The 16248-nt window shown below is 55.9% G+C and overlaps 1 protein-coding gene across 12 annotated transcripts in view; it reads left to right on the top strand.

Moving 5' to 3' along the window:
• Positions 1-16248, top strand: part of LOC144953454 (disco-interacting protein 2 homolog C-like) — a 161205-nt gene that overhangs the window by 130157 nt on the left and 14800 nt on the right. For all 12 annotated transcript variants that reach the window (XM_078884466.1, XM_078884532.1, XM_078884187.1 and 9 more), the window contains 15 exons: positions 346-488; positions 1105-1241; positions 3246-3326; positions 3963-4090; positions 5445-5559; positions 6113-6314; positions 7574-7683; positions 8804-8884; positions 9536-9659; positions 10369-10490; positions 11721-11832; positions 12885-12994; positions 13659-13789; positions 13980-14148; positions 14917-15087. In XM_078884466.1, the coding sequence (XP_078740592.1) occupies positions 346-488; positions 1105-1241; positions 3246-3326; positions 3963-4090; positions 5445-5559; positions 6113-6314; positions 7574-7683; positions 8804-8884; positions 9536-9659; positions 10369-10490; positions 11721-11832; positions 12885-12994; positions 13659-13789; positions 13980-14148; positions 14917-15087 (1936 nt within the window). The remainder of the gene's footprint in view (positions 1-345; positions 489-1104; positions 1242-3245; positions 3327-3962; positions 4091-5444; positions 5560-6112; positions 6315-7573; positions 7684-8803; positions 8885-9535; positions 9660-10368; positions 10491-11720; positions 11833-12884; positions 12995-13658; positions 13790-13979; positions 14149-14916; positions 15088-16248) is intronic.

Below are 16248 nucleotides of genomic sequence, written 5' to 3'. Positions count from 1 at the left end.
TACCACCGCACCACCACCGCACACCACACACCGCACCACCAACACATGCGGCACCGCACCACCGCTTTACCACCGCACCACCACCCCACACCACACACCGCACCACCAACACACGCTGCACCGCACCACCGCCGCGCACCGCACCACCACCACACACCGCACCGTACCACCACCGCACACCGCACCGTACCACCGTCACGCACCGCACCACCACTACCACACTCGCACTACCACATAGCGCCATTGCGGCACACAGCACCATACTGCCGTGACTGTGTGTGAGGGTTCACACGTGGCATGCTGGTGCGTGCGTGCACGCGGGCATGTGTGCGTACGTGCGTGCAGGCCGAGCGAGGACGGGTTGCCCCTCCCCGCGGGCCGCGGCGTCCTCTCGATGCACGGCCTGAGCCACGGGACGATCCGCGTCGACTCGGAGGAGAAGCTCTCGGTGCTCACGGTGCAGGATGTGGGCAGCGTCATGCCGGGAGGTGCGTGTGGCTGCGTGCGTGCGTGTATGCGTGCGTGCGTGTATGTGTGCGTGCGTGTATGCGTGCGTGCGTGCGTGTGTGCGTGCGTGCGTGTATGCGTGCGTGCGTGTGTGCGTGCGTGCGTGTATGCGTGCGTGCGTGTATGCGTGCGTGCGTGTATGCGTGCGTGCGTGTATGCGTGCGTGCGTGTATGCGTGCGTGCGTGCGTGTGTGTATGTGCGTGTGTGCGTGCGTGCGTCTGTGCGTGCGTGCGTGCGTGCGTCTGTGCGTGCGTGCGTGCGTGCGTGCATGCGTGCGTGCGTGTATGCGTGCGTGCGTACATGCACGTGTGCGTGGGGAGCGGCAGTGTCGCGGTTAGCGCGCTGCGTTACGAACCTGGCCACACAAATTTATATTTCAACCGATCCTGGTGGATGTCCCCTATGTCGACTCAGCCTCAAACGAGTACCTGGCGTGGTGTCTGAATATCAGCACCGGGGTGACAAAACGTTATCCCGGCGGGCGTGACGCTGGCCACATCACCCCTCCTCGTGGGTGCACCGTTCCCTCCTTCACGACAGAGCTTGCCCCGAAACGTTATACAGCCTTCGTGGGCGATCTTTTCGTTGGTCTCCAGCCGCGGTGTGCGTGGTGCGGCCGGACGGGGTGCCGTTCCTGTGCCGCACCGACGAGGTGGGGGAGCTGTGCGTGTCCTCTCCCTGCACCGGCACCTCCTACCTGGGACTCGCTGGCATCACCAAGCACACCTTTGAGGTGCCCCGCCCTTCCCAGCCCGGCTCTTGCTTGCCATTTCTCTACCCTGCTCTTCCGTGCTCTACCCTTACCCTGTCCTACCCTGCCCTGCCCAACTCTTACCCTGCCCTGCCCTTACTTTACCCTGCTCTACCGTGCCCTGTCTACTCTGCTCTACCCTGCACTGCTGTACCCTGCCATTCTATACCCTGCCATTTCCCTACCTTGCTGGATCCTGCCATACCCTGCTCAGCCCAGCTCTGCTCTTTCCTGCCATTGCCCCACCCTGCCCTGCTCTACCCTCCCCTCCCCTACCCTGCCCTACGCTACCCTGCTGTACTCTTACCCTGCTGTCCTCTTACCGTGCTCTACCCACCCCTCCCCTACCCTGCCCTACGCTACCCTGCTGTCCTCTTACCCTGCTCTACCCTCCCCTCCCCTACCCTGCCCTACGCTACCCTGCTGTCCTCTTACCCTGCTCTACCCTCCCCTCCCCTACCCTGCCCTACGCTACCCTGCTGTACTCTTACCCTGCTCTACCCTCCCCTCCCCTACCCTGCCCTACGCTACCCTGCTGTACTCTTACCCTGCTCTACCCTCCCCTCCCCTACCCTGCCCTACGCTACCCTGCTGTACTCTTACCCTGCTCTACCCTCCCCTCCCCTACCCTGCCCTACGCTACCCTGCTGTCCTCTTACCCTGCTCTACCCTCCCCTCCCCTACCCTGCCCTACGCTACCCTGCTGTACTCTTACCCTGCTCTACCCTCCCCTCCCCTACCCTGCCCTACGCTACCCTGCTGTCCTCTTACCCTGCTCTACCCTCCCCTCCCCTACCCTGCCCTACGCTACCCTGCTGTACTCTTACCCTGCTCTACCCTCCCCTCCCCTACCCTGCCCTACGCTACCCTGCTGTACTCTTACCCTGCTCTACCCTCCCCTCCCCTACCCTGCCCTGCGCTACCCTGCTGTCCTCTTACCGTGCTCTACCCTCCCCTCCCCTACCCTGCCCTACGCTACCCTGCTGTACTCTTACCCTGCTCTACCCTCCCCTCCCCTACCCTGCCCTGCTGCCATGTCCTGCGCAGCCCAGCCCTGCTCTTCTCCACCTCTTGTAACCTTCCCATTTCCACCCGCTCTACCTTGCCCTCGTGTACCCACCTCTCACCTGCCGCTATACACCCTGTCCTGCCATACTCTGCTCTGCCCTACCCAGTCCTGCCCATCCCTATTGTGCCCCGCTGTCTGCTGCCCTGCACAGCACCACGTCAATTAATTTGTGGCTTGCCACAAATTAACCACAGTACCTCGCTGATCTCGTCAAGGCGCGTAAGCCATCATGGTCATCCTCGCAGCGGCTTTTTGGCTAGCCGTCGAACAAATATGGTAACCGCATTGAGTGCTTTCAGATGCGCTTCTGCGGCCGTCTGGAACGCTCTTCCTTCCATTATTAGGAAACCACCGGAGCAATGCACTTTTACATCATCTAGATTGAAGACTAATTTCTTTAGAACTGATTTTTGCGTTTAGTTTGTTTTCCTTCCGCCGCACCTCCGATTAGCACGGTAGGGCTACGTACTGTGCGAAATAAGTTCAACATTCATACTGAGCCATTTATAAAAATAATATTCTAACAGGTAAGGCCCATTGAGCTTTAAGGGTCTTTTTCAGAAGCGACCTGGCCACAAATAATAGCTGACCAAAGTGGCTTATCACGTGGAGATGCATAGCAGTAGCCAAATACTCTAAACACGTGATGTTGATTCTAAATGCGGAGGGGAAAACCAGAGGGCCCGGAAAAAAATCCACACGACCACGAGGAGATAGACATGCAAACTCCAAATGTACAGCAGGCGTCAGGTTCGGGATCGAACCGACGACTTCCTGTATACCAGGCGAGGTAGTTAACATCTATCCACCTTGGCGCCCACACATACGGTCACCACCACCACCACCACCATCATCACCGCGTCGTGCGTTGTATCCTTCTGCCCCCTGAACCGGGCGTTTGCGTGTGGGGGCGGCAGGTTTTCCCGGTGGACGACGCGGGAGTCCCCGTCAGCGAAGTCCCCTTTGTGCGCAGCAGCATGCTGGGATTCCTGGGGCCCGTGAGTTCCTCGCACACGGACAAAACGACAGAGACGCACGCAGAGAGAGAGAGAGGGAGACGCCTGCCCGAGCAGCGAGCGACCGCAGCCTTGCGACGCGACGAACGCACGAAACTAAACGCGAGCTCGTTCACTCGGATAGCGGCCACCGAGTCTGAGAACAAACTTGTCGTCGCTGTGGGTGGACATTGTCACGGCACGTGTGGCCAGACAGGAACAGCGCAGCCCGCGACGGCCTAGATGACCGCGCGTGCCGTGTGTCGGAAATGCATTTGTGTGTGCACGTGTCCATATCTGCGCGTGTTTGTGCGCATGTGTGCGTCTGCATGCATGTGTGTTTGTGTCTGTACGTATGTACGTAGCGGCAGCATAACTCGGCAACCCGAGTTCGACTCCCGCTCATGGCCACCAACACCAGTTACGTTTACTTGACCTGGTCCTAGGCCTCCCCTAGGTCGGCTCGGCATGAAATAAGTACCTGGTATGGGGTGTAAATGCACTGGGGAGACCAAGGCGGCCAGGTGTGGTGTTGGCCACCCACCCCCTCATATACCATGCCGGCCTTCATAGGTGCTAATAGCGCTTGCCTCAACAGCCTGTGTGAGGCCTACATGGGAGATCTTTGTCTTTGCGCAGGGCGGACTCGTGTTCGTGGTGGGGAAGATGGACGGGCTCATGGTGGTGGGCGGCCGTCGACACAACGGGGACGACATCGTGGCCACCGCGCTCGCCGTGGAGCCCATGAAGTTCGTCTACCGCGGACGGTGAGCTTGCGTGTGCATGTGTGCGTGTGTGCATGTGTGCATGTGTGCGTGTGCATGTGTGCGTGTGCATCCGCACATGCGTCTGTGGGGAGCGGTAGTGTATTGTAGCGGTTCGAGCGCTGCGCTACAAACCCAGCGACCCAGGTTCGTTTCCCGATCACGGCCCAATGCTTTCCCCTAGGTCGACTCAGCCTCAAATGAGTACCTGGTGCGGTATGCTCACTAACAGCACTTGCCCCAACAGTCTGTTCAGGCTATACGGGGGATCTTTGTCTGTGTGCATGCGTGTACAACGGAGAGCTGAGAGCGGCACTCTCAACAACGAGCCGAGCGCCGGGCGGCTAAAACGTCAGCGAAGGCGGCGCATTGGGCACAACAGGTGTTGCGTCTACCATGTCCGTCAGTCAACCCATGGCGCCGCGGTCTGTCCCGTGACCTGCTGGTGCAGCGTGCGGCACACGTGGGCGTGCGAGGGCACGCGTAGCAACGTAGCCGTCACGCTGTGCTGTACGCGAGTGCGTGAGTCGATCGTCTCAGCCTGGTCACCATCGCGTTAAATTTAGTTGTGCACTCAAACGGGATAAATTCCAGCTGACAGAAATTTTTAAAAAATTATCTAGTTTGACTGTCATGTGACAAACGCAACTCTCAGTGGCGAGCACAGCGGGTGGGGAAGGTGCTGCCCCCCGACCGTGTGGAGTGGAGGTCACTTGAAAAAGGCAACTCGGAGGGTGGCACTGAGAGAGATACGGTAGCCTCGTGCCATGGCGCCGAATGCACGAATAGCATGCAAACGGGGGCAAAATATTAAATGTTAAAAGTGTGAGCTTGTACGGGCACTGGGGTACCTCTGAGGTACAAATAACCTTGACATATTATGATGTCTGGTCAGTATAGAAGGCCAAAGATTCCAGTGGCATGCGCAAACAGTTGCAGAGCCATGCCTCTCACGATAATTATGCAAATTGACAAAATCTTGGGCTTATTATAACCAGCGAGCGTGCGTGTGTCTGTGCGTGTGTGGGGAGCGGTAGTGTTGAGGTTAGCGCGCTGCGCTACGAACCCAGCGATCCGGGTTCGATTCCTGATCACGGCCAACACCAATGACGAATATCTGAACTAGTCTTGGGCCTCCCCTAAGTCGACTCAGTCTCAAATGAGTACCTGGTGTGGTGTGTCAACATCATCACTCGGGAGATCAAAGTGGCTGGGCATGGTGCTGGTCAGCCACCCCCTCTTGTTCCATGTCAGCCTTCATAGGTGCTACTCATGAACAGCACTTGCCCCTACAGTCTGTTAAAGGCTATACGGGGGGGGGGGGGGGGGTGGATCTTTGTCTTTTGCGTGCGTGCAGCATCACGGTGTTCTCCGTCACCGTCCTGCACGAGGAGCGAATCGTGGTGGTGGCCGAGCAGCGCCCGGACGCCTCGGAGGAAGACAGCTTCCAGTGGATGAGCCGCGTGCTGCAGGTACAGCGCTCGCTTGCTCGCCCGCCCGCCCGCTCGCTCGCCCGCCCGCCTTGTTAGCCGCTAACGAGGCAACCTGCCAGCCGCCACGGCTCGGCGGGCTGCGTGACCTTCGCGGGGTCGGCGATCGATGCCTGTGGCCCCCAACGTGGGCATCGTGAAACGCCCCCGCAACGCCGTTGGCGCCGACGCAGCCGGAAGTCGCCTGCCGTCGCAATTGACACCCTTCCCACCCCCCGCTGCGCATTTTTTTAATTGCCCAGCCATTAAAGTTGTGATAATTCATAAAGCTCCTCCTTGCGTGGCCGTAGCTACCCCAAGCGTTATTTGACGAACAGATAACAAATCTCAGTGGAGTATCAGGAGGTTAAATGAAAGGCATCGGTTTATTGATTTCACTCGTGACCTCCTCCTCGTCCCTCACTCTTATCTCTCTCGCTCTGCTCCGCACTGCCTCCTCCCTCGTCCTGACCCCCCCTCCCGCACCCCTTCCATGCTGTACCCCTCCCTTCCCACCCCTCTACATTACCCCCCCTATCTGCCCCCCCCCCCCCAGGCCATCGACAGCATCCACCAGACGGGCGTGTACTGCCTGGCGCTGGTGCCGGCCAACACGCTGCCCAAGACGCCGCTGGGCGGAATCCACCTGTCGGAGACGCGTCAGCGCTTCCTCGAGGGGGCCCTGCACCCCTGCAACGTGCTCATGTGCCCCCACACCTGCGTCACCAACCTGCCCAAGCCGCGGCAGAAGCAGCCAGGTGCGCGTACGTGTGTGCGTGCGTGTGTGTGTGTGCGTGCTTGTGGGTGCGTGCGTGTGTACGTGCTTGCATGCTTAGGGAGCGGTAGTACTGCGGTTAGCGCACTTTGCTACGAACCCGATGACCCGAGTTGGACTCCCGCTTACGGCCACCAACACCAGTGACGATTATCTGAACCGGTCCTGGGCCTTCCCGAGGTCGACTCAGATTTGTAAACATCGACACTGGGGAGACAAAGGCGGCCGTGCGTGGTGCTGGACTCCTACCCCCTTGTGTGCCGTGCCGGTCTTCATCGATGCTCGCTAACAGCACTTGCCCAAACAGTTTATTAAGGCTGTACGGGGGATCTTTGTCTTCGTGTGTGCTTTTGTGTACACGTGTGCATTCTAGATTTGAAGCTTTCGTGACTGCAAGGAATCATAATCTTAGGTTGTTCGGGAAAAACCACGTAGGTAAAAAATAAAATAAAAAATAATAAAAGTAATAATATAAATAAAATAATATAATAAATACCTACGTGACTTTACCGAAAAAACCTAAGATTACACGTGTGCATGTTGATGGTCTCAGCCAGGTCGTCAACGGCCGCACAAAAAAATTTGGTTCTGCAATTAATTTAGCCAATTTCCATATCTGAGAATTAAAACATATATCGGTTTGGCTATTACTGCTCTCACATGGCAGATCGGATGGGAAAGTGCGCCCTCTGCTGTGCGGGCAAGGTCATAGGCAAAAGGGATCTCGGAGGTAGCTCTGTGAGATCTGCTTTCTCCGGCCGGTCTCTGACATTGGTGGGGCTGTACCGCTCTGCGAGGAATTGGAATGGACGCTTTTTCGCATGGCATGATGCTGACAGCACTAAAATGAGCAACCAATTGCACCCGCTTTTGTTTTAATTGTAACGCTCCGTGTTAAGCTGAGCTCTTAACAGTTTATGATGCTGGATCTAATCTCCAGAAAAAGGTAAAATAAAAATTGTCAACGTATACCACTTTATATGCTGATAAAACCAAATTAATGTGCATATTTGCCCACGTGACAACTTGAATCGATTAACTGTGTCGGGTAATGGGAGGTCGGTTACAGTTAAGATTTGGCATCGGACCTTCACGGTGATCCGACCCGAAAGAAACTCAGATGTGAATGGTAATGCTGGCCGAGAGAGTCTGCATATGAAATGCACCTCCCTGCATGCAAGGAGGGCTGAACGTGGGGCTGGGCGTCCGTATGTGGGTGGCCCCTCGTTTGCGCTCGTGCAGAGGTGGGGCCCGCCTCCGTGATGGTTGGGAACCTGGTGGCCGGGAAGCGGATTGCGCAAGCGAGCGGGCGAGACGTTGGGCCTCTGGACGACAGCGAACACGCAAAGAAGGTGCCGGCACTCTGCACGCTCCACATTGCCGTGGCCACGTTACCGTCTCATGTCGTTGGATCACCACGTGCAAAAATATAGTCGAGTCCTGCAGTTTTTCATATCAGGGCTCTACGACACATTCGACCACTATTGAGTCGTGTTGTAGGCAACGTGGTGACGTGCAGCAGAGCATCGACAAGGCTCGATTATTGCGATTCGCTACTCTACAGGTTGGCTACGTATGGTGCGAAAGAAGTTCAACATACTGTACATACATAGGGCCCAGAGCCGCTGACCATGCTGTTGCAACCATCAGGCTGCGACAACGCAGTCTTACACAGCGTACGACGGCTCACACACGAGTACGGCACTTCTGGTGGTCCGTTGCTGGATGAGGGCTTCCCCAGGCTGTGTGCTGTTGGTGTGGATTATTTGACCATACTTCGCCACACCGGTCAGTGCGGGCAGGGTGGTGAATGGCGGTTGAGCATCGATGTTAGAGCAGAGAGATACAGTCCGTTTGTTTTCGCTGCACTGCCCTCTGCTGCCCATCACCTAACTCTGCAGCAGCAGCCTAGAACAGGCTCAACCTGCATTCCAGGTTATTTGGGCCTTACCTTGTAACATAAAAAATTAACCCGTAAAAACAAAGTTTTTCACTATAAATCCTTTATATGTGTGGCGGCTAGAGTCCTCTCGTCCTCTGGCTTGAGATGGCTGCCACCTATGGGTCAGATGATTGCCTGCCACCATTAAGCAATTGGTAATTAAATATAAAAAAAAAATTCCTAAAATGTGTAAAATTTTGGAAAAAATTTTCACGAAAATAAATTGTCACGCACAACGAGTCTGTGTGCAAAATGTCAGCTCGATTGGATCACGGGAAGTGGGTTAAAAAACGACCGAAAGATTTGCACGGTCGTAAGCGCGCAAGCAAGCAAGCAAGTGAACTTAATATAAAGGATTTAAAAATAGTAGTGCTGTAGTAGTACATCGCCCATAATTCTCACAATGAGCGCGTGTCCCCGGAAAGCGAAGAGTGATTTTTTAAACTCCCCGCGTTCCCTCCCTCGCTCCCTCGCTCGCTCGCTCACCCCGCTGCTCTGTTTCTCCACGTGTCTCTCCGCCGTGTCCACAGAACCTGTTCGTCGCCGAGCTGCTGCAGTGGCGGGCACAGAGCACGCCCGACCACACGCTCTTCATTCTGCTCAACGCACGGGTACGACGCGCGTGCGAGCACACGCGTGACGCGCGCCGACGCGTCGGTCCGCACCCAACGTGCTCATGTTGTTGTTGCAACTTTGTGGATCACTTGCTGTTGTTGTTGTTGTGGTTTGGATTATTTACAATTACCCAATGTGTGCGAACTTCCATTTGCGAGCTGTAACGTTCAAGCTCATGGCATCAATGGAGACAAATGTTGGTGATGGAGACGTCGAAAAACGCAGACGGAAAGAATCGCCATTCTGTCAATGAGTCCCTGCTGAAACACAACGAGCCGGTGATGGAAACTCCACACTCTTATGGCGGGGGCCAATCTTATCAACATTGTAGTTTCGGTAGACCCCACATTTTTTTTTATTTCATCAAGTTGGGATATAGATATTGATTATCACGACAGCATGGATGGGGATGATAATGGTGGTCATCATCCACTACACCTACGTAATTTCAATAATGTAAGTGTCGTGGATGATGATGATGATGATGACATTGACGACGACGACGATGAGGAGCCAACCTAGGCAGGAACTTGAATTCTGGGTGGGACAACCCACCGACAGCTTCCCCACGCTCCCAATGACCCCTGTGCCTGCCCCCCTTGCCCCCCTTGCCCCCCTGTGCCCCCCACCCCGGCGTCTTCCCACAGGGCGCCGTCGCGAGTGCCGTCACGTGCGTGCAGCTGCAGCGGCGAGCGGAGCGCGTGGCGGCCGCGATGGCCGAGAGGGGACGGCTCAACCCGGGCGACCACGTGGCCCTCGTCTACCCGCCCGGTACTCGCACGCAAAGGCAAAGATCCCCCGTCTAGCCTGAACAGACTGTTGGGGCAAGTGCTGTTGTTAGCGAGCAGCGCCTATGAGGACCGGCACGGCACACGTGGGGGCGGTGCAGCCAGCATCTAACTCGGCCGAGTTTCACTCGACATTGCTGTTATTTACACACCGCACCAGGTAGCCATTTAAGGCTGAGTCGACTGAGGAGAGGCCCAGGACGGGTTGCAAATATTCGCCACTGTTATTGGTCGTGAGCAAGAATAGAACTCGGGTCGCCAAGTTCATGGCATAATACCCCAACCATTGCCCCTTCGCTCCCCGCAAAGATCCCCCGTGCAGCCTTAGCAGACAGTATGGGCAAGTGCTGCTAGCGAGCACCTATGAGGGGTGGGTGGCCAGCACCACGCCCGGTCGACTTTGTCTCCCAAGTACAGATGTTTACACACCGTGCCAGGTACTCATCTGAAGCTGAGTCGACCTAGGGGAGGCCCAGAACCGGTTACGATAATCATCACTGGTGTTGGCCGTGAGCCGGAATCGAACTCGGGTCTTTGGGTTCGTAGCGCAGCGCGCTAACCGCTACACTCCCGCTCCCCACACACTTGCAAGCACACGTATGCTCACGCTCGGACGCGTGTGTTGGTGTAAAGCTTTTGACCGTAGCTGTGTGCGTGTGTGCGTGTATTTGCGTGTGTGCACGTGACCGCAGGCATCGACCTGATCGTGGCGTTCTACGGCTGCCTCTTCCTGGGCTGCGTTCCTGTGACCGTGCGGCCCCCGCACCCCCACAACATCCCCAGCACCCTCCCCACCGTCAAGATGATCATCGAGGTGTTTGCCGTACACCCTCACCTGCTTATACACACCAATGCCAAGACCCGCCATTCGCCACTAAGTGACAGTGATCTCACCACGGCGCCTGTGCCAGGCCAGGTGCACGTTGAGGCTACGTGGAGTGTCGAAAGCTCGCTGACAGGATTTCAGGGGACAGACCCAGGTGCTATAGGTTCACTGACTGACTGAGATGACTGACCGATGCACCACCTGTGCCCCCTATTATGCCAACTTGCTGCATTTATAGCCGCCAGGAGCTCCGCTCATTGTTGCGAGCGTCGCTTCTCTGCCCTCCGTTGTTGTCGGAGGGCGACTGCCTGCAACTGACCAGTAGTAGCGTCCTTCACGAGCCTCCTCCATATCAGGCCCATAATCACCCTCAATCCACTTGTGAGAGCCAACTTTCATTACAGGTAATTTTTTTACGTCATATTTATGTTCATGCAGAAGGTTTTAGGGTTAAGTCGCGTAAATATAATTAATGCGATGACATTAACCCCCCTTTGATCTTCGCACCTGATAGGCACACGTTGATTTAATCTTCCTACTCTATTTGAGACCGAAACAGGAGGACTTGTTCACAATTCTGGCAAATCGCCTGATGAGGCCGGTCGCAATCACCAGCGAAACGTCGTACTACTTAAATTGTAAATGTGGGTTTACTTTCCAACACACCGGTGGTGCTGCAGTAGTAACCAATTGGCACATTTTGTTTACGTGATAAGCCTTACTAATTGGCTTCCTCGGGTGGTTGTGTGTAAAGGACGTATTCATATTTACGCGATCTATCCCAAAAAACCTTGATTACCTTTGCCCTGGCTCTATTTTGTAGCGTTCGCTCCGATTTCCGTTTGCTTCGTTGTTGTTGTTGTATTTTTTACATATTAATTTTTGGTGACCCAGGCCACTTGCAAATGAGACTCACGTCCTGGTCTCTTGAGTTCTCACCGCCTGGGTGAAATCTGAGTTGACCCATCACTTCGCCTGTACCTCTTCCTCCTTCCACTGGAACTCAAAATCCCACATATAATGAATGAGTTATCACAAATACAACATCATAATTGATGTATCTGCTTCACACTGAACCGGAATTAATGGATCAATTGAAATTCTACCCAATTGAAAGATTCCATGTCCGGCTGGGACTATATATAGAACGGCAACCTGACCGCTCTCTGTGTTTTGTCTCCTGTGGTGCCGTGACCTCCGTGGTCCCGGGGGGGTCAGGTGAGCCGAGCAGTGTGCGTGCTCACCACGCAGACCGTCATGAAGCTGCTTCGCTCCAAAGACGCGAGCGGCACCGTCGACATGAAGACGTGGCCTCCCATGCTGGACACCGGTACGACTGCTCGCTCACTCACTTGCTCTCTCTCTCGCTCACTCGCTCGCTCTCTTTCTCGCTCACTCGCTCGCTCACTCTCTCTCTCGCTCACTCGCTTCACTTCCTCGCTCTCTCTCTCGCTCGCTCACTCGCTCTCTCTCTCGCTCGCTCACTCACTCGCTCTCTCTCTCGCTCGCTCACTCACTCACTCGCTCGCTCGCTCTGTCTCACTCACTCTCTCTCTCGCTCACTCGCTTCACTTATTCGCTCTCTCTCTCGCTTACTCACTTGCTCGCTCTCTCGCTCGTGTGCTCACTCACTCGCTCGCTCGCTCTGTCTCACCCACCCACTTACTTGCTTGCTCACTCGTTCGTTCACTCGCTTACTCACTCACTTGCTTGCTGTCTCTCTCACTCGCCCGCTCACTCGCTCGCTCGCTCACTTGCTCGCTCACTCACACATTCGTTGAAACACGCGCTGACAGCAGCAACAACCGCCATTCGCCACTAAGTGGCAGTGACATCACCACGGCGCTTGTGTCAGGCTATGTGCGCTTCAAGTACACGCGCTGACACGCTCGCACATACACACGCACTCACGCGCACGCACAATCTCACGAACACGCGTTCACACGTGCAAGAACGCACGCACACATACAGAAGAAATCGTATATAAGTTTTGTCACATTTTGTCATAGAACACCCTCGGGCACGTGGGTGTGAGCGCCGCACCTTGAGATTCGGTGTGAAATTGAAGATGAGTGACAGTGATGAAGGCAACTGATCTCTCACGGGAGGCTTTTTATCTAAGAGTTGTGAAAACTTCTATATATACGACTTAGATATGATCGCTGCGGGATCATCGCGGCGAAATGTGTGCGCGGTTCGCAAACACGTGGATAACACCGGCGAGATGAATTCGACCTTGTCATGGGACTCCCCTAGGTCAACTTGGCCTAAAATGCGTACCTCAGTGGCGTCTTGTAAACGAGCACCGTTAAGACAAAGGCAGTCGACAGCGTTCCATACGCACAGTGCGTGAGGCTGCCCGCGTGACGTTTGCGCGTGCAGACGACCTGCCGAGGAAGCGGCCGCCACAAATCGTGTCGCTGGGCAGCGCGGACGCCCTGGCCTACCTCGACTTCAGCGTCTCCACCACGGGCATGCTCGCTGGCGTCAAGGTGCGTGCGTGCGTGCATGCGTGCGTACGCGACTACTGTTGTCTCTCTGAGTGTAGGTTCAACTAAAAGCTAAACCATTTTTGGCGGTTTTTGTTGAAATGAGCGATGGGAGAAAGGATGAGGCTGCTTGGGGAGCGGGGCACGGTGCCACATGGCGTTGTACACGTGGTGTGCCACACGTGGATTAAACTAAAAACTGTAGCCTATTTTTATTTTACCATGTAAGGTCCACTGAGCTATGTGGCTCTTTTTGAGAAGCGATCCCGGCCACAAATGATAGCCCAAATGAAGTGGCTGATCACGGTGATGTTGATTCGAAATGTGGAGGGAAAAACCGGAGGACCTGGATAAAAAATCTCCGTGACCACGTGGGAAAGAGACATACAAACTCAAAATATATAGCAGGTGTCAGGGTCGGGATCAAACCAATGACCTCCTGTCTACCAGGCGAGGCAGTTAACATCTCGCTACCGTGGCTGGTTAACAGTACTGGGTTGTGGCGCTGGCTAAACCGTGCCCTGCTGTGCCGTGACAGCCTGAATAGGCCTTCGCTCTCGGCTACGCCTGTCTGCCTTGGGGGGCGTGCAATCACGGGCTGCGTGCGTGTCTGCGTGTGCCGTCTGTGCGTTTGCCGCGCATGCATGTCCGCGTGCGCGCCTCCCAGATGTCGCACGCTGCCACGAGCGCGCTGTGCCGCTCCATGAAGCTGCAGTGCGAGCTGTACCCGTCGCGCGAGGTCGCCGTCTGCCTCGACCCCTACTGCGGCCTGGGCTTCGTGCTCTGGTGCATCAGCAGGTCGGTGCCGCCCGTTGCCACTATAATACGCACCTTCCGATTAGCGCGGTCGGCTACGTACGGAGCGAAAGAAGTTCAACGCACACACTCCGCGTCGACGACGCTCGCCTGCGTCGCGTTTGCGCGGTCGCCGGCTCGCTGTGACGGCACGTGTGTACGTACGTACGTGCGCGCGTGTGCGTGCGTGCAGCGTGTACTCGGGCCACCAGTCGATCCTGATCCCGCCGTCGGAGCTGGAGGGGAATGTGTCGCTGTGGCTGTCGGCCGTGAGCCAGTACCGCGTGCGCGACACCTTCTGCTCATACTCCGCCATGGAGCTGTGCACGCGAGGCCTGGGCGCGCAGACCGAGGCCCTGAAGGTCAGGTTTTCGGCGGATCTTGCCGCCGTTCCGTCCTCTTGTGTTTCACGCGCCCGCGTGCGTGTGAGATGATACGTGGACATCGACTAAGAAGCGCGCAACGAATGCGCGCTTCGAATTGCGCCAAGAGACCAAAGGCGAACACGTGGACCGGTGAACACACGCAAGTTAGAGGCGTCACATTGACTGTTAAGAAATAGTCATTGGGCTTGGGCCCGACGCATCGCTGAAAGTGCTGGAAGTGGTCGACAATGACGGTGAAGTGGGAACCAAAGGAGGACACACACCCGAGAGAACGCCTTCCTCGGAGATGGAGTTACAACATCAATGCATGTGTAGAAGCGAGATGGTTTTATTGCATCAAAACTCGTGAGAGATGGAAACGTCTTGGGAATTGATTTGTCCATCAGTGGATAGCTCGTGGCTGTTGATGTGTGTGTATCGTTGTGGGGAGCGGCAGTGTAGCGGTTAGCGCGCTGCGCTACGAACCTGCCGACCCGGGTTCGATTCCCGCTCACTGCCAACACCAGTGACGATTATCTGAACCGGTCATGGGCCTCACCTAGGTCGACTCGGCCCCAAATGAGTACCTGGTGCGATGTGCAAACATCGCCATTAAGGAGACAAAGGCGGCCGGGCGTGGTGTTGGCCACCCACTCCCTCACGTGCCGTGGCGACCTTCATAGGTGCTTCTCGCTAACAGCACTTGCCCCAAGCGTCTGTTAAAGGCTACACGGGGGATCTGCGCGTTTGTTGTGGCGTGTGCAGGCACGCGGCCTGGACCTGTCGCGCGTGCGCACGTGCGTGGTGGTGGCCGAGGAGCGGCCCCGCATCGCCCTCACTCAGTCGTTCTCAAAGCTCTTCAAGGACCTGGGCCTCCACCCGCGTGCCATCAGCACCGCCTTCGGCTGCCGCGTCAACCTCGCCGTGTGCCTGCAGGTACGGGAGCCGTCGCCCACGCGCGCCCTGCCCGGGCCCCCCGCCATCCGAAGGCGGCTAGGGCCACCCCCACCGTAGGCCTTCAGGGTCTCCTCCAGGACCCCCACCGCCACCCCCGCCCGTCCGCCCGCCCGCGCCCACTGCTCCCCGCGGCTGAGGCCGAACTGAGCGGTGTGAGGGGAGAGCCCGGAGCTGTGATTTGAGTTGATGTCGCCATCTCGCTCCCCTTTCTGCACCTCAATGTAAGGTGACCCCGTGCCCCTACTGGACATCTGTGGGAAATGAGCTTCATAGCTCATCGGATTCCTCCAGGATGGATAAGGATTCCGATTGCTCTCGATCAATTTTTTCGCACGCGTGCGTCACCGGGAGTCTGCGCGCACCTCACCTCTGACCTCATCTCAAATCCACATGGAATTTATTGTAGCTGCAGACATTTGTATTTTGCTATTCTACCTTCTCCCTTTACTATGTTCTATGATTTAATATTCATCCTTTTTGTCTGGCTTTGTTACACGCCGTTTTGGATGCGATGATATTTTTAAATCACTTTACCGGTTCGTGGCGTACGCTTGAGAAAACGACTTTTGGGAACTGCACATCGAGGCTTGTGCTGAGAACGCGCATTAAAAATAGAGATGCTGCTGCTGCTGCGTTAGAGATCTGTTTTAGCCGGGCAAGAGTTTGTGGAAATGGGGCGATCATAAATATTGACGGGAGTAGCTCCTTAACATCGGCGGCGCGCAAATTCTATTCAACACTGAAATGTGAGGTGGGGGTGTTGGTGCATTGGTTAATGGACTGTGCTGTAAACACACCGACCTGAGGTTTTATTTCCCAGCCACGGCTAACACCAGTGGCGAGTGATATCCAACTGTTCCTGGGCACTGGACCAGCTTCGTGAGGCAGGGCTGAACAAGCCCCGCGACAGCAACAATGGGCGGCTAGAGAAAATCGGCGCGTGCCGTGGGGTCTTGCCGTGAGATGAACATTAGTCTGGGTTGACCCTTTTCAATACCGCGCGCTCTACAAATCGCGCGCGCACGCTTGCATGCTAGCTCTTTTTTACAATTACTCACACAAACAATGAAGACGAGCAGGGTCGGGTTAGGTTTTCCGTTTTGTTGACTTCTGTGAAATCTCCAGCAGCCCAGACGAGTA

This window comes from Lampetra fluviatilis, chromosome 1 (assembly GCF_964198595.1).
Source record: "Lampetra fluviatilis chromosome 1, kcLamFluv1.1, whole genome shotgun sequence".
NCBI classification, from domain to species: Eukaryota; Metazoa; Chordata; class Hyperoartia; order Petromyzontiformes; family Petromyzontidae; genus Lampetra; species Lampetra fluviatilis.
Note: the sequence above shows the minus strand (reverse complement) of the source record. Positions and strands in the feature narration are given on the sequence as shown.